The sequence below is a fragment of the Artibeus jamaicensis genome, unplaced genomic scaffold (assembly GCF_021234435.1).
Source record: "Artibeus jamaicensis isolate MK-2021 breed Jamaican fruit bat unplaced genomic scaffold, CSHL_Jam_final scaffold_474, whole genome shotgun sequence".
Classification (NCBI taxonomy): Eukaryota; Metazoa; Chordata; class Mammalia; order Chiroptera; family Phyllostomidae; genus Artibeus; species Artibeus jamaicensis.
The window spans coordinates 15601495-15628864 of NW_026522046.1; the positions used below are offsets into that span (position 1 = coordinate 15601495).

At 33.5% G+C, this 27370-nt stretch overlaps 1 protein-coding gene across 1 annotated transcript in view; it reads right to left on the bottom strand.

Moving 5' to 3' along the window:
• Positions 1–745: 745 nt before the first annotated feature.
• The window catches only part of ECT2 (epithelial cell transforming 2), a 56442-nt gene continuing 29817 nt past the window's right edge, over positions 746–27370 (bottom strand). Inside the window, 9 exon segments of the mRNA XM_053657540.1 lie at positions 746–820; positions 2083–2172; positions 2174–2350; positions 4355–4501; positions 5641–5748; positions 13586–13740; positions 15024–15162; positions 20939–21058; positions 21215–21293. Of these exon segments, the coding sequence (XP_053513515.1) occupies positions 2128–2172; positions 2174–2350; positions 4355–4501; positions 5641–5748; positions 13586–13740; positions 15024–15162; positions 20939–21058; positions 21215–21293 (970 nt within the window). The 3' untranslated portion in view covers positions 746–820; positions 2083–2127.

A 27370-nucleotide genomic window follows, 5' to 3' on the forward strand; every position in this document is an offset into this window, starting at 1 on the left:
AAATTACCATAAATATTTGTCTCTGAAACAGCTACAAGTATATACCAATATCATGTTTGTGCAAAATATTCATTATTTTTTAATCTCTCTGTCCTTATCTCAATTTGCAAAGGTATTTAGAAACAATCTCCTTTAACTGTTATTCTTTTTAATCAGGGCAAATCTTTTTAAACCCACACAATGGATCTTAAAAACACTTGAGAACAAAATAAAACTGCAAAAGGAGCAATTTAAAAAGTACTTCAAACAGCACATATGAAACAAGACCCCACTATTTAATCAGATATCTGGTTTTGATCTAGGTTAAGTACTGTGGTATCACTTAATTTCTGCACAAATTGAGATACACAAGTATGTATTTCCAAAATTCATTCATGGACACTATACAAAGAAATTCACGGCAGTATTTAACATAGACCAATAAAATTTATTTACTGTATGTATCAGGTTGCAAAGCTACCTATATCATGAATAACTTAAAGATATTGGTCTTCAAATGAAGGACTTGAGCAAAGAGAAAAATTACATCAAAAATCAATAAAAGTTTCTAATAAATTAACTTGAAAAATGTAGGAGGTTAACCTTACTCTTTCAAGAAGAAAATCAAATGCATAGTTTAGTGTTACCCATCTCCTTTATGCTTTCACCAAGTGCTAACGACAGTACCATTGAAGTCAGTTTCTTATTTGCACATGAGGTGTTAAGTGTCTGTAGTGAAGTTTTATAAGCTTCATATCAAATGAGTTGTAGATCTACTTAAAGCATAACTTCTCCTTTCAAAGAAGGAAGGAAGGCTGACAAGGGAGGGTGATGGGATACCCTGTAAAGACAAGACAAATATTTTATATTTAAAATTTTTTCTTTCAAAAAATTGTAAACTATAGTTTAGCATAATGCATATCATTTTATATTTTACAAAATACCATACCAGTTAATTAACAGACATCTGAAAATCCTGAATTCTTTAAATAAATAAAAGAATTTAAAATTGGAAGGGAGAGAAAACATAATTAAAAATATTTCATCATTATGAAAACCAAAAACAAATGGATACACGAGTTAACTACATACCAACTCAATGGAATAGATATTGACTTACTGGTAGTTACAGTACTTAACTTCTATGTTATATTACTAATTCAGTATTTCAGGTGATCAAAAAGTTGTAAATTAGTGAAAACTTTTGAGGTAAAAAAATAAACCCTAGTGGTTTCCTGTTAACTTAATCATAAAGAAGAATTAAGAAATTACTTAGTGAGAAATAATTTTCTAAAATTAAAAATTGTTCATTCCTGAAGAGGTTTTATATTACATGTGCAACCCATATGTATGTATTTGTATTTGTGTGTATATAATTTTGCCCCATATAAAAACTGAATGAAACACCAGTACTTCTGACAATAGAAATTAAGCTACTAAACTGTCTAAATTTGTTGCTTCTAAGATCAAAGTTAAATATCAGAACTTTAACAATAACAAAGAAGCATACACAGGAATACCAAAAATCCAACTGTGGGTGTAAATCAAAATGAATTAGGAAGCAAGTTACTGTTTTATTTTCACATATATAAAAGGCTAAGTGTAACTAAAACTCAGAACCAACAAGGTTCTCACCTACGAGGTACTAAAATGAAGTGTTTAAAGAGCTGTGTTGATAACATATCACAAAGCAATGATTTAAGTAGAAAATATAAAAATACATCTTCCTGAAGAAAAATGTGTTATGATTTGCTATATTAAAAGCATAGATTTTATAAAATGCCATAAACCTAACATTAAGAATCAGATTTGGGATGAATCCCTTTACATGGCAATTACTAGTATTGCTTAAAATAACCACTTTCATACATGAGAAAATTTCTAGTAGCATTGATTTTTTTCTGGCCTCAAGCATAAACTACCTTGCAAAAATATTTTTATGTGTCAATATGCAAAGAAATTCTATTATGCCTAGTTGTTGTGAATTCAAAGCAATTATAAAGTTGTGAATTCAAAAGTTCCCACCCCCCTTAAAAGTATTCAGTAGAGAACGAATACTTTTCTTCTACACAAAAACAAATTTCAAATAACTAATACGCTCACATTAAACTTCATGGGGCTTGTTTCCATAACTGGTTGGCATATCTCCTAATTCTTCACAAATATCAAAGACGAGTTGGATAGAACTTTTTTTGAAATTTGAAAAACCAGTATTTCCTTTTAGTGTCTCTGACAAACTAGCTCGTGAGGCAGAATGACGTACAGATGTAAACCAGGACTTTTGAGAGCGCCCACCAGTAGAGTTTGAGCGCTGAGCATAAACATGCTTAGTAAATCCAATTTTATTGCTTTTGGAAACTGAATGGATAATCTGTTAGAACAGAAATAAGCAATGGAGAAGAGGACATAAATGTCTAAAAGATATTTTAGATACTTCTTATTTATATTGTCTATGTAAAAGTGACAAAACCATAAATAATACAAATTAATTTCCTATAAAATCCAATTACCTTCATTTGAAAGGCAATGTTTACAGTAGTTACTCACAGATGCAGGAAATAAACAAGGGATGGTTCTTTGGCCTTCAGAAAGCTTATAATCTAATTTGAATATAGAAATGCCTATTGTATTTTATCAATTTTAATGTGTTTTTCATTAATCAAATTTCTTTGGTTATATTTGTATTATCAACTAGGTACAACTTTTCTCCTGTCAAAAGGTTAACCTTGACCAAATATCTATATAAACATGCTCAGATGTGGCTGTAACCCTTTGATGTATTAAATCAAGACTTAACTAGCTGTAAAAAAGTAAGCTATTAAATGACGTGTCTTATGTAAATTTCATACTATAACACGTAACCACTTATAAAACAGCACAGCAGCCACAGCAGTGACTCTCCCCCATGACCTGCCAGTTGAGAACTTACGATTTAGTACAGCACCCCTTTTTCAGCTGTAAGACCCAATGTGAAAAGTTGAAGAAGGGCATTTACTGGTGCAAGGACAGCCCTGTGCAAACCCCTCTGGGTGGAGTGATCTTAGCATTTTTTTAAAGAAAATCAAGAAAGCTAGTGTGGCTGGAATTGGGGGTGAGGGGGGTGGGCAGAGGACATGAGTGGTAGAAAATTAGAAGGATGACAGGGCTGGGGGAGACTGAGCATACAGCCATGGAGGGGTTTGATAGTCTGAGGATAAAGATTAATGAGGGTTTAGCTAAGAACAACAGGGGTTCTCTCTCTGGCAGCCATGGGGTATGTGACTGGGAGGCTGAAAGAGGATGGGGAGGGGGGCAAAAAACAAAAAACAAACAATAAAAAACACCAGAGCACACCCTGTGTGCCAGGGGCTATTCAAAGGACTTTGTATACAGTAGCTTATATTATCCTTACAACTACAACTTCAGATCATTTTATAGATGATGAAACTGAAAATTCCCAACAGGCTTACAGTGAGTAAATAGCAGAGCTAAGACTGAATGTACATTCCAGAGTTCATGCTCTCAGCCACTACTCAAACTGCCTCACTATATAATCACATCATATAGGGGTGTGTGTGTGTGTTTGTATTTAGTCCTTACATTAACACCAGAGGGAAGCACTATTAATCTCTTTTCCCTCATCAGCAAAAAATGGTGGTAAGAGAATAAGAAACTTGCTAAAGGACACGTAACTTTGATAGTCTCTTGTAGGTTAGGTTAGTAATTTTACAGAGATACATCACTCATATACTTAGTGACAGTAACAAATGTTAGAAATGGCCTTAATATTAATCATCTAATAATTTTGACACCATTAGAAACTTGGACTTTTTAGAAAACATTTAAAAATATAAATATAAATTTGGAACCCGTATCATCCTTAGAAATCCAGTTTCAGAGATTATATTCTACTCATCACAGAAATAGTAAAAAAATAAAACTCAGCCTCTATTATACAAGGGGAAAAGTAATTTTACAGTTGTACCATAATTAATAAATTATATATATAAGAATAAAGTGTTCGTGAACTCACAAGTGTAAATCTACTTTTGCCCACTCCTGTATTACTGGAACCAATTTGTATAAACAGAACCATCACTACTTAGGTGAGTAAAGTGACAGGCCAGATTGAAACACGATTTTTTCCTTAGAGATTTTAGAACATATCTCAATCCAAATAAAACTTCCTATCAAATAAACAACATTTAAAGTATGTATTTAACTCTATTTCATTAAGTAAGGTTTCCTCAGTTACCTTTACCCAATAAAAGATGTTAGAAGTTAGGAGATACTAAAAAATGATAGAGATATTCAATTCCCATCTTTAAAAGTTAGCAAATTCCATACTTACTCCATAAAAGTAAGTCATTCAGCCCCTTACATCAAAGTCACTTACTGCTAATGATGATGTGCTAGGCAGACGACTCAGTGCCTGCTTGTCACTGCTGTGAGGACTCCTTCCCTCCACTGAACTTTGCGACGGCATAAGAGTCCTTCGGAGAGCTCTTCTCGGAGTTTTGGAGAAAGAGAATGCTCTTGTAACCTAGAGTTAAAAAAAAATAATTAAGTCTGTATAAATTTAATATAACTAATAAAAACAACTATATATAAACAAAGCCAAATAACATAAAAAATTTTTGTACATATAATACATAATGAGAATCCCTTCGAACAAAGCGCTGAGAAAATGTAGAAGTCAGTCCTCACTGAGCATTGTGGTCATGAACAGGTTCTGTGACTTCATGTGAAAGAACACATAACAAAACCAAATTTACTGCAGGTTAACTGATATAAATAGGAGTTAAGTTCCTATACTATCTCATCAACATTATCATCAAATGATGTTGAACATAATTCAAAAATCTGCTGTCATTTGCATTCAAACAGCGCTACAAGTCAAATGGATAAAAGAAAGTGCGAGCATAAACCTGGCATGGAAGAGAAGTCTTGGTTTTATTTTGTCTGATTCTGCTAAAATTTAGTTGTGCTCTTTAATTGAAAGCCATGTGAAACTCAATTTCTTTATTGAAAAAGTGAAGGAGTTCATATGACTCGTGATTTAACATGTTGAACTAAGATCTATCATACATGTTAATTGCTGGGAAATACAAAGATGATTAAATAAAGTACAAGGCTTCCCCTCAAAAGCAAAAACAACCAAAATATGTAAATCTAGCAGCAGACGTTAGCTGAAATTTTAACCTGGACAATTAACATCCTAGTTCTACTTTTAAAAAGCCCTATTATCAACATTCTTCCATAGTTGTCAATAACCCTGACAAGGTAAGTAGGGGAGTTATCTTCATTACAAGACTGAACCATGGTCGGGTACAGATCCCGGGTCTTCCGTCTCTGTCAACTGCCCTTTGCTGAACAATGTCTGAGGCACTATTTAAGACGAATGCACACGTATCTATACGTAAAACACCATCAGTACACTTCTGCTGAAGTAGAGTTCATAGATGTATCTATAACAATAGGAAAGATATAATTACTTGTGCCAAGGTTGTTATAACTACTGTGCCCAAGAATTCACTGAACTAAAATGATCTCTGTGGACCACATCTATCCCAAACTAACTGTTTTAGGCTACCTTTACACTGGTGTTTATGGCAGTACTGTTTCAATTTACTCTGAAAAACACTTTTTGGAGATATGTTTCAAATTTCCACTAGGGCTCACCTTTTTTGAAGTCTTTTTTATTGCTCTGGATGCTCTGCTCAATGTACTATCCATATCTTTTGTATTCACTTCAAGGGTTTCTGGATCAGCAGTATAAATAAGATTTTCCTGTTGAAAAATGAACATTTTTATTATTTTAAAATAAAATTTAAAAAATACACAACTGTTTCTAAAAACCAAACCTTTAGTCACTTATCTACATATGGGAGTATATGTAAATGAAACCATTCAATATTTTTGATGTGCTTGACATAATTTCTATTCTAAAATGTACTACTAATTTAAGATAGTGGAAAATAAACTCGGTAAATAAAAAATTCACTACAAGGACAACAGATACCACTGCAACTTGAAAAAGAACTTAATATAAAATCTTACTAACAACCCTAAAACTAACAAGTTAGAAAATTAGCATAATTTATATGCTTAAAAATAACGTCTGTGACAAAACCAATATCACAAACACTTTCCCTGAGAAAAATCTCAAATTTAAACTTACACTTTCTCCTACTTTTCCCTTTCATCCTCAATTAACATGTAGAAGAATTCTAAATTGGAGGTTCTGAACCTGTGATCAAGAGTTCATAGAAGTGGCAATGCATGGAAATCAGAAGGTATGTAATCCCCATAAATTATGTGCAAAATTATGTGTGTACGTAAGTGTAAAGCACATTTTTCTAAGGAGGTTTAGATCTTATGTCAGATTATGAAAGGAGTCAAAGTTTTCATAGAGGCCAAAAACCACTAACCAAAATTAACCTTAAATGAAACAAAGGAACACCAAGTAATTTAAATATTAATTGTTCAGATCATGCTTCATCTTTCAGAAGAAAGCAAGTTAAAGCAAATGTTTTCATATATTCCCATAACCAATTTTCACTTTATAAATCTGGGCCAGCCATGAACTGGCAAGTTGCCTCACTACTCTAGCACAGTAGGTAGGACTGACTGTTCTCTAGCACTACCATTCCATTGCTAGAGAGAATTTTATACAATCGTGTGGATGTTGGTTTTTCTGAAAATCTCCTCCTCTGCAAAAATGTAGAAAATACTTGGTATACCTAACCCACTGTAATTATACAAAATAATGCACAGTAGTTCTTTGAAATGAAATATTTAACTCCTTTATAAACACAAGGTGTTAAATATTATACTCAACAATTATAAGTGCTTGCTTTGGCTCTTCACCACTAAAATCCACAGACAGCCTTAGTTTTTCTAAAGCTTCTTTAATTTCATTAGAACGACACAATCCACCTTGCCTGCTCCAGACCCTCTCTTTTCCACTTGATCTATTTGCTAAATGACTCATAGTTGCTTATCTAATCCCACTCAGGAACAGTACTTATAATTATTACTATCTTTAAATACAATGTTATAATTTTTACTGAGTTTTTTTTTTAAATCACATCATCAGAAGAAATTTAGAAAATTTTAAATTAAAATCACCCACACACTCTACTAATCATTTACTATTTACATTTCGGCATAATCCTGACAGGTATTTTCCTACATGCATGAAATATTTACACAAAATTATAGTTATTTAGCTGTAGTTATTTACTTTGGGGTAACCCCCCATGTCTTTAAATACTCAAAGGAATTACTCTTAATGAACAGCTTATAAAAGTCCCTTCTGATTATACTAGAACTAATTTTATCATTTGACTATTTTTGAACACCTAAAGTGTTTACACTTTCTTGTTAGGAAATAAACTATGATAATAGTATGAAAAAGGAAAAATAATAATACTTATAAAGAATTTAACCAAGGAGATGAAAGACTTACACACTGTAAACAACAAAGTATTACTGCTGAAAGAAATTAAAGGAGACACAAATAAATGGAAAAACAGCCTGCGTTGATGAACTGAAAGATTTAATATTGTTAAGAGGTCAATACTACCCAAAGCAATTTACATACTCAATAAAATCTCTATGATTTTTTTTCAGAAAAAGAAAAATTCATCCTAAAATTCCCATGGAGATTTCTGACCAAGATGGAGGCATAGGTAGACACAGTGTGCCTCCTCGCACAACCAAAATAACAATAAAAAATTAGAAACAAAAAACAACCAGAACTGACACAAAATTGAACTGTAAGAAAGTCCAGCAACAAAGGAATTAAAATAGAGACATTCATCCAGACCATGTTGCAACCCAGCAACTGGGCTGACCCTTCCTGGTGAACACCTAAGGCTCCTCCCCTCACTACATAACAGCTCCAACAAGACCAAAAAAAAAAAAAAAGGCCCAAATGAAACAACAGATCAAATCTCCAGAACAAATACAACTAAGTGACCAAGAGATAGCCAACCTATCAGATCAGATGCACAGTTCAAAACACTGGTAATCAGGATGCTCGCAGAATTGGTTGAATTTGGTCACAAATTTGATGAAAGAGGGAAGGCTACACTAAGTGAAATAAAGGAAAATGCACAGGGAACCAATAGTGCTGGGAAGAAAACCGAGACTCAAATCAATGGAGTGGACCAGATGGAAGAAAGAAACAACCAAACAGAAAAGAAGGAAGAAACAAGAATTTAAAAAAATGAGGAGAGGCTTAGCAACCTCCAGGACATCTTTCAGCATTCCAACATCCAAATTTTAGGGGTACCAAAAGGGAAAGAAGAAGAGCAACAAGTGGAAAACTTACTTGAACAAATAATAAAGGAGAACTTCCCCAATCTGGCAAAGGCAATAGACTTCCAGGAAGTCCAGGAACCTCACAGAGTTCCAAAGAAGTTGGACCCGAGAAGGAACACACCAAGGCACATCATAATTACATTAGCCAAGATTAAAATGAAGGAGAGAATCCTAGAAGCAGCAAGACATAAGGGGACAGTCACCTACAAAGGAGTTCCCATCAGACTGTCAGCAGATTTCTCAAAAGAGACCTTGCAGGCAAGAAGGGGGCTGGAAAGAAGTATTCCAAATCATGAAATCCAAAGACCTACATCCAAGATTGCCCTACAGCAAAGCTTTCATTTAGAATGGAAAGGCAGATAAAAGTACTTCTCAGACAAGGTCAAGTTCAAGGAGTTCATCATCACCAAGCCCTTATTTTATGAAATGCTAAAGGGACTTATCTAAGAAAAAGAAGATAAAAAACATGTATAGTAAAATGAGAGCAAACTCACAGTTATTAAGAACCACACCTAAAACAAAAGCAAAAGCAAAAGCAAAAGCAAACTAAGCAAACAACTAGAACAGGAACAGAACCACAGAAATGGAGATCACATGGAGGGTTAGCAACAGGGGTATGAGAGGAGGAGAGAGGGGGGAAAGGTACAGAGAATAAGGAGCATAGATGGTAGGTAGAAAATAGTGGGAGAGAAAGAATAGTATGGGAAATATAGAAGCTAAAGAACTTATGACACATGGACATGAACTAAAGGGGGGGAATGTGAGTTGGAGGGGGTGTGCAGGGTGGAGGGAAATGAAGGGGAATGGGACAACTGTAATAGCATAATCAATAAAATAGATTTAAAAAAATAACATAACATAAAATTCATATGGAATTTGAAGGGACCCCCAATAGCCAAAATAATCTTAAAAAAAAAAAAAAAAAAACCAAAGTTGAAAGTCTCAGGCTTCCTGATTTCAAAACACTACAAAGCTACTATGCTCAGAACAATATGGTGCTAACATAAGGAATAAAAAAGAATGGGATAAATTAGAATAGAGAGCTTAGAACAGAACCCACAGCATCAAAAATATTCAAAGGGAAAAGGACAGTTTTTTTCAACATCTAAATATCCACAGGCAAAAAAGAATAAAGTTGAACCCTTACCTTACACCATATATAAAAATTAAGTCAAAATGGATTAAATATCTAAATATAAGAGTTAAAATTATAAAAATTCTTATAAGAAAATACAGGACAAAAGTTTCAAAGCAATGGATTTAGCAGTCATTTCTTGGTTGATACCAGCAGCAGAGGCAAAAGAGAAAAAGACAAAATGAACTTCATGAAAATTTAAAAATTGTATACATAAGACAGTATCAAAGAAAGAGTAAGATGGTAACCCACAAAATGGGAAAAAGTGTTTGCAAATTATATATCTGGTAAGGGATTAATATTCATAATATATATTCCTAAAATTCAACAACAAAATAAACATTAATATTTACCACCTACATTTTATTACAGGTTTTTGAAATGGGCTCACTTTTCATTTTTAATTCTTGAATCTACTGTTAGAAATTATAAAGCTAGAATATACCATCTCATTTTCTCTAAGTATTTAATGAAATATCTTAGACATGTGTTAACAATTTTATTAAATTGTTATGGTTCTACACTTCTCATACAATGAAGTCTTATTTCAAGGACCTCTATCCTTCCATTGATCCACCTATAAATTTTTGAATCAGTGTAAAGTGTTCTGATCATTGTAACTTGAAAATTACAATATCTCATAAAAGAAGTACTATGTTCTAAATTTTCTTATTGTTTTAAAAGAAAATCATCCTTGAAATCATTCTATCATATTTCAAATATTTCCTATAGGATTTTATAAGGACTTCAATGAATCAACATCTTTATGACTAGTCAGTATTCTCACTGAGAAACATTATAGGTCTCTTTGTAGTTTTCTTAAAACAGATATCATTTGTTACTTATAAGGATATTCCTAGATTAATTTATACCAAATATTATTGAAAAAGGTATATGTGGTGGGGGTGAAGGTCTTTATTATCTACACTTTCTAGTTAGTTACTACTGACAAAAATGAAAACTATTTGTATGCATCTATATTTATTTGACCAACAGTTTTCAATTAGTTCCTGCCAGTCACCTAGACAATCACATAAAAAATTTCCGTGGCTGGTGTGGCTCAGAAGATTGAGCACTGGCCTGTGAACCAAGAGGTCACCAGTTCAATTCCCAGTCAGGGCACATGCCTAGGTTGCAGGAGGTCCCCAGTTACAGGCTAGTAAGAGACAACTGCTCTGTGTATATCCTGCACATTGATATTTCTTTCCCTCTCTTTCTCCCTCCCTTCCCCTCTTTAAAAGAGAGTAAATAAATTTTTAAAATCAAAGAAAATAACAAACCTCTGAATAGTTAACACCACTTGCCACCCCATGGGAAACACCGCAGCCAGGACTGTGATACAAGCTCTGCCCAACCCCGACTCTCCCTGCATTATCTCAGTGTTTTACACGAACATTCCTATTTCTACACTGCTGTACATATGGTACCATAAACAGCTTTACTTTAGCTTTATGAACTTAATTTTGTATTCATTTCATTCCATTTTCTATTTTAATTTCATCCAATTCATACATACCACAAATCTATTTTTTGATAGAAACTTTTTATCTTCCTAGACATAAAGATAAGTTTTAAAAAAAATTTTGACACAGAATCATTTTTCTCTATTATGTCATATTTTCAAACTATAAGCTAATTTATCAACGCTCAATCTGAATTGGTCAATTCATGACTTTTTTTAAAAAACTGAGAGCTGAAAATTCCAAAAGAATTGTCAGAAAACAATTGGAGACAGTAAGATATTAATTTAATAAAACCAATAGATTACAAATTTAATATCCATATATCACCTATACAGATTCACCTAAACAGAAACAACTTAAACAGCTAAACTGTCTCATTTATGATAACATCTAGTATCACTGTGTCCTCGCCCTTAGCCTGTGCCTCAGTGATTTCCTCAAACTCTGTAATCATATTAATAGCTTAGAGTTTCTGATTTGGTCAAAATAAAGTAGTACCAATAATGGAGATTTATATTAAGAACTTACAATGGACTGCTAATAATCAGAATAATTACAATTTTAAATAAAAATCACACTAACTCCATTACAAATATTATTGGTTCAGGAGCACATATGTTCTGTCTTCAGCCAATTATTCCTTGTGTAGTTAGAAATTCTAGTCTATAATACTGAATATTATTGAATATTGAGTGAATATTGCTACTAATAAGTAGCCAGTGGTGATTTCATCGAGATGTAGGGATGAGTTTGATTTTTTACAGAAGTATAAATAATAATTAAAAGTAAAAGTACCAAACTGTAGCATAAGACATTTAATTATCAAGTTACTTTCAAACTATTCAAAGTGGAGGAAGAGAGTGTAACATTGCTTAAATTTCCTTATAGATTTATACTTTTGCTATCAGAGGCTGGAAATCTGCAGTGGCTTAAGGAAAGCTATCATCTGACCTCAGGTGATATATGAACCTTAAGAGGATAGACAATTTAATTGAAGGTTACATGTAGGCAAGAGACCAAAAATACATACCTAAGCATTCTAAGAAAAAATTTTTCAACAGATTAAAACTATAACCTTTAAATCTGAAACAACAGAATATGGGACATCATATCCATAAGGAGAAAAACTATTGGGAGGGCTTATCCAAGAATAAGGATACTCAGAATCTAATGTTCGTTTTATGCTCTTGTCCTTAGTTTCACACATAAAAAATGTATTAGATTAAGTGCTCTTTCAGCCTGAAAATTTTAATTCTTAAGCCATTTACAAATGGGCATGAGAAATGAAATTAGTCTATAATAAAATAGCTATATTTACTCTTAATCATTTAAGGTACCAAAATATACATAATAAGGCAAAAACTACTGATTCAAAGAATCAGAGATTTTTACTGTTTACATCCTGTGTGTGTATACACACACATATATATACATACACACACACACACACACACACATAAATAAATAAATAAATAAATAAATAAATAAATAAATATTTTCTCTTCAACATGGCAAATGTTCTCAAATCAAACAATAGTGACTCAGGGTTTTTCAAAAATTTACTATGTGCCTAATCTTAAATTTGAGACAGAGTTCAACTGAAGTCAATGAATATGTGAATTTACAGACATATTTCTTAGTAACAAAATTTCACAACTGAAAAAATATTTTAAGACAGTATGAAACAGGACATTGTTAAATGTTTGCTGCCATCTTGTGGCCAAGTTTACTTTATGGCATTTGTTTCATTAGCTGAGGTCCAGCATTATTAGCCAACTTATGGCTAGTTAATTCAATAGATTGTATTTTAAGCAAATTTTTTCATTAACTAAGGTTAGATGGTAGCTTTTTGAAGTCATTACAGATTTCTAACCACTAATATCAAAAGTATAATTCTAATAACAAATCAATGTTGTTAATAAATCTATGTCACTTATGATTTATGATGGAGTCCATATATAATGAAATTAAATTATCTTTTAAAGAACCTGTATTTCACCCAAGAGCTACAAGCTCTTTATACCAAATCTTATTGAAAAGGTGTGTGTGTGAAAAGGAGCTACACATACCTGTTCAGTAAGATTTCAATACAGGCTACCCAACTTCTGGTAAATCACTTAACTTCGATAATTTGAATTTCTCTTCTATCTCCACTTTAATTTGTATACAGTAATTATATATGCTATGTTTATATATTCATAACGGCATTTGATTTTAAGAGGCTAGACAAAGAAAACTGGATTGGCTATTTGCCTGATAGGAAAAGCAACTTCCTACAACTCATCTATTGCTTTCAGTTAGATTAAAACACACACACACACACACACACACACACACACACACACAAAACAACAACAACAAAAACCCAGCAGAAAATAATACCTTCTATTTTACAAACAGCCATGTCAAAGAACATCAATGAAAATCACAGGGGACAAGTCCCAAAAGCCTCACTAAATCCGAAACACAGAAACTATGAGGTTATGAGGGCCTTTCTATAAACTAGCAACTCAAAGAAATGTTACATGTGTATACTTTTAACAAATCTTTTCCAAAACAACTTATTAAACCAGCTCTTTTCAATATACACTAAAACTCTCCTATACTCATAATTAGTAAGTTATTAGAAATGCACAGGTTTAGCTTGAATGCAATGCCATGGAGTTTAATTTTTCATTATAATAGGAGATTAAGAACTTACAGTATCTGCTTTACAAATGGTGTTGGCTACATGTCGACACAGCATCTTTAGCCAGTTTTCTTTTGGAAGTTCCTCTGATGTCATCTGGAAACTGAGCAGCACATTTGCCTGTTCTGTTGGTGGCCTCACCAGCAAGGCAAAAGCATTATGGCAATCTAGGATTCCAGAATCATAAACACAGTTATTCTTGGAAAATGACAGATTTACGCCAGTTTATTTCTTCAGACCAACAATATCCCAATGCAGAAAAACTCTTCACCATCCTTCCCATCCCCTCTATTTTTAATTGGACAAGAGCATCACTGTATTACATTAAAACATTAAAAAGAATTATAACAGTAAGTACCATATGGTGAACCAACAATGATAATTTGATATTACATAAATAATATCTTCCATGACATTTAACATTTTGTATGATGGAGGTTTTAAACAATTAGAATGAACCATTACTTAGAATCCTAAAATTTGAGTTATAAATGACTAAGAATAATTTAAAAATTCAACCTACCTAAAACAATTTGAAAGAAATAAAATGTCCAAATACTAAAACTGCTATAAAAAGTTTTGTGACCAAGATGCAAAACCTATTTTAAACAATGAAGTCTTTATTATTATAATCCAAAAATATGGAAATGATTTCAAATGAATAAATGTACTATACAACCCTTAATAACTCAGAATTTGACAAGTGAGTAAAGATAAGGTACTGTTCAGATTTTCTTTGTTTCTATTAATTCAAAGCCTTCCATCTTTAGAGGACAGGATCGGTAATTGAACCTGCTTATGTTGTAAAAACGTATGCGTAACATCCAAATTACAGCCACGAAGACATATCATTAGGTGCCAGGTAAACAGCTAATACTCTTTGGGGTAAGTATAAACTTTTGGCCATTTTGGACCTTCAAAGAACCCTCCCTAACACCACTAAAGTTAAGAGTAAAAGCTTCCCTTACTGTACATTTAACTCCATGTCAAAACTACCCTAGTTACTTTGGGTGTATTTACTCATGCACATCTATTCCTGGTCATAGCCAAACTGCATCCTTAACTATGCAGCCACAGGCAACAGGAAAGGCATAAGATGCAAAGCACAGGTAACAGACTGGTAATTTCTTTTGGGTTCTGAAGAAATTAAAAGTTTGGTAAGGGAACAGGCTAGGTTAGAATAATATTTTGACATGTAACCAATCATTCAAAGGACGAAGATATTCCTTAAAAGGTTGTATGCCAAAGTGAGATATCATTTTTATTTGAAAAATATCAAAAATCAGGTCAAGTGTCTAGAGATAGAGCTAGGATAGAAGTACAAGAAAAATTACTTTACCAGAACTAACCAATTATATGTAAGGATAATTTAGCACTTAAACATAAAACATCAGTAAATCAAACCTACATGAATAATTCTATTAGCCAATAGTTTATCCAATAAGCATACCTTCAGTCTCTCTTATGTCCAGCACTTTCTTAATTTGAGAAAGAGGCATTAGATGAATATGTTTAAGAGAGGCTGGGGGTCGGGTATGGCCATGAGGACTCCTAAAAGTGCCAATAACCTTGTGGCGTTTCCTTGCTATCTGATTACAGAAGAAAATAAAACATAAATAATATGAATAAAAAGACCAAACACATAAAATATAAAATGGTACTAATCATATAAATCTATTTACAGTTCATCTATTAGTCATTCCAGAATTACTATGTGATAAGAAGTTACGTAAAAAAATTCATACACGTTAACTGTGTAACAGAAAGGCTCATGTTTGTATAGTAAGAGTTCAAAAGTCAGGAAACCAGGCCAATGAAAAGGATCTATGCAAAAAATCCCAGAGGTATGAAAAAACACATAAACACTGTAAGAACTAAGAGAATTAAAGAACTGAGGAATCTTCTTGAGTTCAGGGGAAAAAATAGTTGTCCTGGGGTCTCTGTATTGGCTTCAAAAGATAATTGATATCAGTTTAAGACAAGGATTCAAGATTACCTCAGATCCTGAAAATAAAGGAGTTAAATAACACAGAAATGGTTGTGTCTCTAATATTTTCATACTATTGAGAAAGATGACATGTAAAAGGTAACTGTACAATATACTAAACAAATGACACAAATTATAGGACTTCTGGCCCAGATGGAGGCATAGGTAGACACACTGTGTCTCCTCCCACAGTGAAAATAAGAACAATTTAGAAACAAAATAATAACCAGAACTGACAGAAATTTGAACTGTATGGAAGTCTGAAAACCAAGGAGTTAAAATAGACATATTCATCCAGACCGGTAGGAGGGGAGGAGTTGAGCAGAGAGGGGTCACAGCAAAAAAAAAAGCAGTAGCACCAGGCATGCAAGTCAGCAGTAGGCGGACCCTGGGCATGCAGACAGCAGCTGGCAGAACCTGGGTATGGGGTGGCAACGGGCAGACACAGGGAGGCGGTGATTGTGAAGCCAGGCACAGTGTGAAAGATGGCTGGCTGACCAGGCAGACCCACATTCGCACGCTGATTAACAAGGCAAAACTGGGGTCTGCAAAACTGGCAGACCAAGCAACCCAGGGTCCCAGTGAGGGGAAATAAAGCTTCAAAACACTGATTGAAAATACCTGTGGGGGTTCAGGTGAAGGGACAGATTCTCAGTCTCACTGGAAAGTTCGTTGGAGAGACCCACAGGGTCCTAGAATGTACACAGGCCCACCCACCTGGGAAATGGCACCAAAAAGGCCCAACTTGCTTGTGGGAAGCAGCAGAAGGGACTGAAATCCAAGCGAGAGGAGAACAAGTGCCATTGCTCCCTCTCGGACCCCACCCCTACGAACAGTGTCAAAACACAGCAACTGGGTTGACCTCTCCTGGTGAACACCTAAGGCTCCTCCCCTCACTACATAACAGCTGCAACAAGACCAAAAAAAAAAAAAAAAAAAAAGGCCCAAATGAAACAACAGATCAAATCTCCAGAACAAATACAACTAAGTGACCAAGAGATAGCCAACCTATCAGATACACAGTTCAAAACACTGGTAATCAGGATGCTCACAGAATTGGTTGAATTTGGTCACAAATTTGATGAAAGAGGGAAGGCTACACTAAGTGAAATAAAGGAAAATGCACAGGGAACCAATAGTGCTGGGAAGAAAACCGAGACTCAAATCAATGGAGGGGACCAGATGGAAGAAAGAAACAACCAAAAAGAAAAGAAGGAAGAAACAAGAATTTAAAAAAATGAGGAGAGGCTTAGCAACCTCCAGGACATCTTTCAGCATTCCAACATCCAAATTTTAGGGGTACCAAAAGGGAAAGAAGAAGAGCAACAAGTGGAAAACTTACTTGAACAAATAATAAAGGAGAACTTCCCCAATCTGGCAAAGGCAATAGACTTCCAGGAAGTCCAGGAACCTCACAGAGTTCCAAAGAAGTTGGACCCAAGAAGGCACACACCAAGGTACATCATAATTAACATTAGCAGAGATTAAAATGAAGGAGAGAATCCTAGAAGCAGCAAGACATAAGGGGACAGTCACCTACAAAGGAGTTCCCATCAGACTGTCAGCAGATTTCTCAAAAGAGACCTTGCAGGCAAGAAGGGGGCTGGAAAGAAGTATTCCAAGTCATAAAATCCAAAGACCTACATCCAAGATTGCTCTATCCAGCAAAGCTTTCATTTAGAATGGAAAGGCAGATAAAGTACTTCTCAGACAAGGTCAAGTTCAAGGAGTTCATCATCACCAAGCCCTTATTTTATGAAATGCTAAAGGGACTTATCTAAGCAAAAGAAGATAAAAAACATGTATAGTAAAATGAGAGCAAACTCACAGTTATTAAGAACCACACCTAAAACAAAAGCAAAAGCAAAAGCAAAAGCAAACTAAGCAAACAACTAGAACAGGAACAGAACCACAGAAATGGAGATCACATGGAGGGTTAGCAACAGGGGTATGAAGAGGAGGAGAGAGGGGGGAAAGGTACAGAGAATAAGGAGCATAGATGGTAGGTAGAAAATAGTGGGAGAGAAAGAATAGTATGGGAAATGTAGAAGCTAAAGAACTTATGACACATGGACATGAACTAAAGGGGGGGAATGTGAGTTGGAGGGGGTGTGCAGGGTGGAGGGTGATGAAAGGGGGAAATGGGACAAGTGTAATAGCATAATCAATAAAATATTAAAAATATTTTTAATGATACAAATTATAAATTCAAGGTGCTGTGCTAAAATATAATTTTACCTATACTGTGGATTCATGCAAAAGGAAAGGATAGGCAAAGGAACACTAGAAAAGCCAGAAGCAAAATCAGAGATCCCTATGATTCATGATAGACTTGAGTTCTGTGAATTCTGTAAGATCTCTGAAGTTATTGTTTTCATTTCCACAAAAGCCTGTTATGTTATTTAGCTTTCTTAAAAGAACATGACTTTTGAAACTATAATCAACTGAAAGACATTCACAAAAAATAATTTTGACTGAGCGACATAATGAATTGAGATTAATTGGTCATCATTATGAATATGATAAAGTGTGGCTGAAAAGTATACCTACCTGTGTTGGCTAATTAGAAAAGGCCAACAGTACCACACTCACACCGAAGCAGACCTATGACACAGATCTATGTTGTACAGCTAATATTAAACATTCACTTACATTAACAGAATGGAAATAAGCAATAAGCACTCTAAATATCTTCACTAGTATTTTACATACTTTGTGTCAAGTTAAAAAAACAAAAGTAAAATATAAAAGAAAAACATGCTCGAATACTAAATTATGGTTTAGTATTCTGAAATACTAAATCAAAACACAAGTAAAATATAGTAAGAAAAATATATTTTCAAATACTAAATTATTTTAAAATAAAATTGAGTATTTAATACTAAATACTCAAATATATTCTCAAATACAAATAATAATAAAAATTACTATTTTTAAATTAATTAAAAACATCATCTGCTATATTTAAGAGAACTCATTATAGATTTTACCATACTCTTCATTTCCAATTTGCCTAGAAGCGTGGGTTTTATGTTTGTTTGGGGTTTTTTTATTTAGATATATAAACTAAAGAATAAGAGTTTAGGATTATAAATCTTTAATTCCAAATTTAATGTTAAAAACAGAGCTGTTTCAGTTACTTAGATTGTGAGAGAGAGTAGAACAAAAAGTCACTGGCAAATGAAATGAGAGGCCAGAGTATCACATAATCGACTGAAAGCTACAGGGAATAACAAATGGCAGGAATTAAAATGGAAGGTAAGTCAGTGAGCCAGTTACAGAAGGCTTCATGGAATTTGAAGGGGATGAAGGATCAAAAATTTAAAGTTGGCCACAACTCGCTCAAGATTGAGAGGATAAAAACCAGAACAGATTAGCAGTGAAGTACATATAACCTAACCAATTAGATGAATATAGCCAGTTGACCTAGGGACTTCAACAGGAAAAACATAAAAGAGCTTTAATAGAAGCTAACAAATAGAAGTACTGACGAACTATGGACAGACCGACCCCATGACAATGCAAACTAGAGTCTGATTCATAATTGACTCCACCTAGCTCCTTTTCTCAAAAGCAGAGCAGCCTAAATTTCTTATTATAGAACAGACAAGAAGTCCTGCATTACCTGCCTCATGATTTCTTATAACTTTCTTGGTTCTGGGTATGCTCAATTATGTACAGTATTTTCAGTGTCTTTACTTTTGTGTGCTGTAACATTTCTGAACAAATTAAAATATTATTTTTGACTAACCTCACAATAAAAAAAACTCTGCATTTAACACAAGCAAACTTTTGGTGACTGGGCATGATTTACTCTCTAAGATTCCATTGTATTTTATATTAATATACATGATACAAGAGCACAACACTAGAAAACAAGTAGAAAAGAAAAAAAGAGGTATAGTCTTTTTAAAAGAATAATCACTGCATTGTCAGAATAATATTACCTTGCTTTTTTTCATGTAATTTAGAAAATAAGCTTTTTATTCGAACAAAACTGAAACACTAATTTGAGAGAATACATGCACCCCTATGTTCACTGTAACATTATTTACAATAGCCAAGATACAGAAGAAACCCAAGTATCCATCGGTAGAGTGGATTTTAAAAGCTGTGGTACATTTACACAGTGGAATACTACTCAACCATAAAAAGGAAATCTTTCCATTTACAACAAGCATGGATGAACCTGGAGAGCATTACGCTAAGTGAATAATAAGCCAGTCAGAGAAAGACAAGTACCATATGATTTCATTTAATGTGCAATCTGATAAACAAATCAACTAACGAGCAAGACTAATAAAGAGCAGGATGACGGCTGGAGTGGAGAAAGGGCAGGACCGAGTGCAGGGGTGGAGAGATTGAGCAAAATAAGAAAAGAAAAAAGAAAAAGAAAAAGAAAAAACCTCATGGACCACAACCAACAAAGTGGTGACTGTTGGGGGGAGGGGTGGGAAGAGGTAGAGGAGGGCATAGGGAGGGTAAACAGTAGCAGATGGAGACTAAGGGTGTGGACACATGATACAGTCCAGAGATGATATGTTGTAGAATTGTGCATCTCGTGAATTCAATAAATAGAGAGAGAGAGAGAGAGAGAAATAGGAAGTCCATCAAATCTCTGTAATGAAAACAACGAAACTACCCAATAACAGAAATGTCAAACAGGTTTTCTGGTTAATATCCATGTTATCAAAATGAACAGCTTTATCTCCTGAGATGAAGGATAATACACTCCTTTATATACCCCATCGGGCTCTTTAGTACGTAAAAATATACTATTAACAGAATAGTATATTTTTCTGAAAGAGTTGAAAAAGCATACAAACATAATTAAGTTTGCTTGTAAAAATAATATGGAGGAAAAAGTTAACTTAAATGAGAATTTTAGAATTAGAATCATTGCATGCCATCTTATATACTGACCACTCACACACTCTAAACCCTGATGACTTATGAAGAATCAGGGAATCACAGTCCATGATATTAAATAATCAAGCTATCTCTCTTTTCAAGAAAATACTGACTTCTTTGCTGAAAAACACATAAACTTCAAAGTAAACTCATAATTATTTTGTACATCGTTTATAAATATACATAGAAATAAGAAGTTCTTAAAATTCTTGACTTATTTATTTTTATGACAATAAGCTAAATTTGCATTCTGACTTAAATTTGAAGTCATGAAAATGTATGATATTTCTTATTAGGTCTTCTAAAAGCATTCCATTAATCAACAGTTCATCTTAATCAAAAAGGGTGATTATTTAAGTTCACTTACTTTAAACTTATATTTAATACTTTAATCAAAGCTTGGTTTTAAACATTCAGGGAAGTCACCCAAATCAGCAGTGTTAATATTATATTAAGTACAAGTTTACCTCCAGGCAATCGTTGAAGAGGAAGAGAGTTACTTGTTCTCCTCTGTCACAGGGGTGCTCACCTAGAGAAATTGTTTCAACTCGCTGGACTAAGCTTCGGTGAGAAGATAAAAGATTAGCCTGTACAGATTGAAAATATTAATAGATCACTTGAGAGGAAGGAATTTTTTTTTAATTATAATTTAAAAGAAAGTGGTGCCAAGATTCACTTATATTAAAATTGTAGAATCTAAATAACAAGAAAAAAAGTGACAGTCATCAAAAATGAATACTTACTGGGCATCCATCTACTTCATAAACAACATCAAAAATTTGCTTTTGAGCTTCAGTTTTTCTCTTATCCTCATTAATATGTCTGAAAAATCGATAAGGTTATTTTTAAAACTTTAACTTTTAAAACAACAATATAGAAACCGCATACAAATACTTCTCATGTTACAATAAAACTCCTTCCAGTAAGTTTAATTCTAATTAACTGAATCAGTTTAAATGTCCCGTAAAAGAATCTATTACACTTAAAAAAATTCCATAGACCCTTCAGAAAAGTATTGTTTGCCATACTCCCCAATATGTTTTTATAAAACTATACTCAGTACACACTTCCTAAAATGCATTACAGTCGTCCCTTGTATATCACAGTTCACTTATTGCAGCTTCACTATATCGCAGGCTTTTTAAAGTGAAGCCGCAATAAGTGAACCGCGATATAGCGAGGGACAACTGTATACTTCACTGGTGAGTACCCATATAGAATTTTATGTTGTTAAAATTACGTAGGTTTAAGAGTGAAGAAAGTGTTTAAGAGCATATGAAGTATTTGTAAGAGTGTGGGAAAGGTTAATAAGAGAGTGGGAAAGGTTTACAGGAGTGTGGGGAGGGTTTATAAAGCCTTCAAATATATATAAATAAGAAAATATGCTGCTACTTCACAGATTTTCACTTATTGTGGGGGTCTCTGGAACATAACTCCCACGATAGGTGAGAGATCACTGGATAGCCACATAATCTTCACTTTAACAGTTTTAAGTTCAGTTAAGATTTTATTAAAGTTATTCCCAGGTCATACACTAATTATTTCATTGAAACAAAAACTAAGACCACAGCTTCCAGAAAAGATGAAATAAGAAAAGCATGTACTGTATTTCACCATGTATAATGTACACTTTTTTACCCATACTTTTGAGGGAAAAATAAGGATGTGCATTATGATGGGTATAATTATCCCGTGTATAATGTGCACAAAAAACATGGGTGCACATTACGCATGGCTATATATGATACCCTTCTGCCTGAAACAACCAAAAAACCATCAAAATATAAAGAAAAAGGTTTCTCAAGACACAGAAAGTCAATTCCTATGTGACAGGAAACAAGGCAAGTTGGCCAACTAAGTGCTGTCTATAAGAGACGTATTTAAATTCAAAGACAATAAGATGCAAATAAAATGATGGAAATACAACACCCAACAATAGCGAAATGTACTTTCTTCTCATGTGTGCATGGAACAGTTTCCAGCTCAGGCCATAAAATAAGCCTCAAAAAAATTTAAAGGACTGAAATAATATAAACTATGTTCTCTGAAAACAATGGAAAGAAATTAGAAATTAAAAAGGAAACTTTGGAAATTCACAAATGTGTGAAAATTAAATAACACATCCCTAAGTAATCAATGAATCAAGAAATCATGAGGGAAATTAGAAAACAGATAAATAAAAACAAAATATAGCATACCAAAATTTATGGGATACATATAAAGAAATACTTAAAAAATTTTATACCTATAAGTGCATATAATAATTTAAAAAATTAAATAAATAACCTAACTTTCCATTTGAAGAAACTGAGGGAGAAGAAAGAGCAAACTAAATCTAAAGCAAGCAGAAGAAAGGAAGACATAAAAATTAGAGTGGAAATTAATGAAATAGAGAACACAAAAGTAATAGAAAAAAATTGACAAAACTAAAAAATGGTTCTTTGAAAAGATCAATAAAACTGACAAACATTTAGCTAAGCTGACCAAGAAAATAAAAAAAAAAAGAGAAAAAGACTCAAATTACGAAAATCAGGAATAAAATGCAGGACATCACTACTGACCTTACAGAAATTAAAAGGATTATAAAACACAGTGAATAACTAATTAAATAGCTGAGATGTAATCGACAAATTTCTAGAAAGACACAAAGTATAGAAACTGATTCGAGAAGAAATACAAAATCTGAAGAGACCTATAACAACAAATTTAATTAGTAATTTTAAACTTCTTGCAATAAAAAGCTTAGGCCCAAAAATACTTCATTTATGAAATTCTACCAAAGACCTAAAAAATTCATACCAATTCCTCAAAAAATTAGAAGAGGCAGAAATACCAAGTTCTTCTGCAAAACCAGAATTAGCCTGGTACCAAAGCCAAAGACATTACAAGAAAACTATATACCAATATCCTTTATGAATACAAACACCAAAATCCTCAACAAAATACTAGCAAACCAAATCCAACAACATATTAAAATGGATTAAACACCATGGCCAAGTGAGATTTTTATCCTAGAAATACAGACTTGAGTTAACAATCAAAAAGCAATTGATACCCCAGCTGGTGTGGCTCAGCAGACTGAGTGCCAGCCTGCAAACTGAAAAGCTGCCAGTTCAGTTCCCAGGCATGGCACATGCCAAGATTATGGGATAGGTCCCCAGCTGGGGGCGTAGGAGAGGCAACCAATAAATCTATCTGTCACACATCAATATTTCTCTCCCTATCTTTCCCCTTTCCTTCCCCTTTCTCTAAAAATAAATAAATAAAATCTTTTAAAATTTTAAAAAAAATCAATGAATGCAATACACCATTCCAACAGAATAAAGGACAAAAACCACATGACCACCTCAATAGATGCAAAAAAGTGTCTGATAAAACACTCAACAAACTAGGAATAAATGAGGACTTTCTTAACCTAATAAAGGGAATCTATAAAAATCCCACAGGTAGTATCATACTTAGTTGAAAAAGACTGAAAACTTTCCCCGCTAAAACCAGCAATTGTTGATATTCACTCTCACAGCTCCTGTTTAACATTGTTCTAGAGCCTCAGACCAGGGCAATTAGGAAGAAAACAAAATAAAAGGCATCCTGACTGGAAAAAGAGAATGAAAACTATATGTATTTGCAGCTAATAGAATTATGTTTACTGTAAGTCCCAAAGAGTTCTCTAAAGAAAAAAGAAAAAAAACTTAGAACGAAAACAAGTTCAGCAAGCTTACAGAGTAGAAAACCAATATATATATATATAATTCTATTGTCTTTCAACACACTAACAGTGAACACTACAATAAGGAAATTAAGAAAACATTTCCACTTACTATAGCATCAAAAAGAATAAACTATTAGGAATAAGTTTAATAAAACAAGTATGAAACTCATACTCTGAAAACTATAAAACGAAGTTGAAATAAATTAAAGAACTAAATATATGAAAATAAATGTTCACAGATCAGAAAACTTACTATTGGTATGATGACAATACTCCCCAAATTGAAGTACAGATTACACAAAATCCCTGTCGAACTCCCCACTATTCTTCCCCACCTCCAGAAATTGACTGGCTGAATCTAAAAGCAAAATGCAAATGCAAGGGATCGAAAATAGTCAAACTTCCAGAAAAGGAGGAACAAATTGGGAGGACTCACACTTCCCAATTTCAAAACTGAAATTATAAAGCACTGAAATTATAAAGTAATCAAAACTGTGTGCTACTAGCATAATCACAGACATACAGATACATGAAATAGAATTAAGAATCTAAGAATTTATGGTCAGCTGATTTTCAACAAAAGTGCAAAACTAATTCAGTGGGAAAAGTTGGTCTTTTCATCAAAGAGTGATAAAACAAATTTCCACTAAAAAAAAAAAATTGACCTACATATACCTTAATCTTATACCAAAACAAAACAAAAAAACCCTAAAAATGAATACTGGACCTATGATTTTCATCTAATAATTAAAAATACAAAGCTTCTTAATGGAAACAGGTCATCATGATGACATTGGGTTAGACCAAGATCAATATGTCTTAGATAAATTTACAAAATTACCACCCACGAGGGAAAAAACTAATAAATTAGATTCCATAAAAATCTAGAACTCCCAGCCCTGGCTGTCATAGCTCAGTGGATTGAGCGGGGGCCTGTGAACTATAGGATGGAGGTTCGATTCTCAGTCAGGGCACACGCCTGGGTTGCAGAACAGTTCCCAGCAAGGGACGCACAAGAGGCAACCATACATTGATATTTCTCTCCCTCTCTCCTTCCCTTCCCCTCTAAAAATAAATAAATAAAATCTTTAAAAAAAATCTAGAATTCGCATTTTTCAAAGGAAATGTTAAAAAAATAAAAACGAACCACAGACTACAAGAAAATATTTGCAAATCACATTTCAAAGCCTTTTTTTAAACAACTTTTTTTAAAAAAATGTTTTTTTTAAAGAACTCTAAAATAAGAACCCAAATTTTAAAAAGCAGATAAGAGATTTGGACATACATGTACATATCACAAAGAAGATAACATGGATGGCGAGTAAGCACATGAAAAAATGCTAACCATCATTTGTCACTAGGGAAAACTACAATGCAAGTCAAAACTACAATGAGATACACCACTACACATCCATTAGAATTTCACAAATTAAAATGAATGACCATACTTAGAGTTTGTAAGAACATGGAGCCACGGGTAGCCAGGTACTTAACATACAATGTTGATGGGGATGCAAAATAACACAACCACTTTGGAAACAGTACAGTAAATTTGTAAACACTTTGCATGACCTAGCCATTTTTACTCCTAGGTATTTACCCAGGAGAAATGAAAGTATATGTCCATACAAAGATTTATTCACCAATGTTCACAGCAGCTTTATTTGTAATAGCCAGACACTGAAAGCAATCAAAACATTCGCCAACATATGAATGGATAAATGTGGCTATTTCCATACAATGGAAAACAGTAAAAGAGAATGAACTGTTGGTACAAGCAACAATAAGGACTAATCTTGGAATAAATATGCAAAGTTAAAAAAAAAAAGCCTGACAAAAGATAATATACTGTTTGATTTAATTTAGATAAAATCCTAGAAAATGCAAATTATACTGTTTAAAACAGAAAAAAGCAACTGTTGCTTTAGGATAGTCTAAAGAGGGTGAAGCAGGAAAAGTGATACCAAAGGCTATTCATAAACTTTTTTAAAATTTATTTATTTATTTAACTTTACAGGGGAAGGAACAAAGAGGGAAAGAAATATCAATATATGTTTGCCCCTCATACATCCCCTGCTGGGAACTGGCCTGGCAACCCAGGCATGTGCCCTGACTGAGAATCGAACCACGATCATCTGGTTCACAGGCCCCTGCTCAATCCACTGAGCTACACCATCCAGGGCACTATTCATAAACTTTACGGTAGCAGAAATGTTCCTTATCTTGACAGTGGTGATGGTATTGTGGGAGCATATGTATGCTAAAGTTAGTCAAAATATATTTTAAACATGTGTAGTTAACATACTAAAACTATTGAAACATAAGTCTATAATAAATTAATGTTTATAAATTGAGTATATGTAATTAATGGTGTTAGTAAATAAAATATTTTTTAAAAAAATGCCCTGGCTGGTGTAGCTCAGTGGATTGAGCACGGGCCTGTGAACCAGAGGATCGCGGTTCGATTCCCAGTCAGGGCACATGCCTGGGTTGCAGACAGGTTCCCTGCAGGTCAGTTCCCTGCAGGGGATGCACTAGAGGCAACCATACATTGATGTTTCTCTCCCTCTCTCCTTCCCCTCTAAAGAGAAATAAATAAAATGTTTAAAAAAAATGGTGTTAGAATCCAATGGGGGGGGATGGTTTTGCTTAAATAAAAGAGCAAGGACTATTCAATTGGTACTGTCCTGTTAGTTCCTTTATGTAACAGATTATAGTTGTTCCAATCAACCACAGTAAGCATTTACTCCCTATGCCTAGTTCAAGAATCTCAAGAATTCAGATATGGTCAAATTCTGTAAGATTTATACATCAGCATCACAATTCAACATTAAAATAGCAGTTTCTATAATTTGACATCTATTAAAAATCTACAAGCAAGTCATTTAGGATAGAGATATATCAGAAAGATTTGTATGGTCTCAAAATGCTTAATAATGTTGAAAAGAAGGAATTTTTAATCATCCATCTTATGAATTTGGCTCATTATCCCTAGAATCATCCACTTGACACTAAAGGCAGCAACAGGTCTAATGAGTAGTCTATTCCCTAATTAGGTTACTTTATAACCTGTGTTTACCAAAATCTATTATATATAAATAACAAATGGCATGTGCTATTATCAAAATAAAAATGGTAGAGTATGATACACACTAAACAGAAAAATTGGGCAAGTAAAAACCTCTCA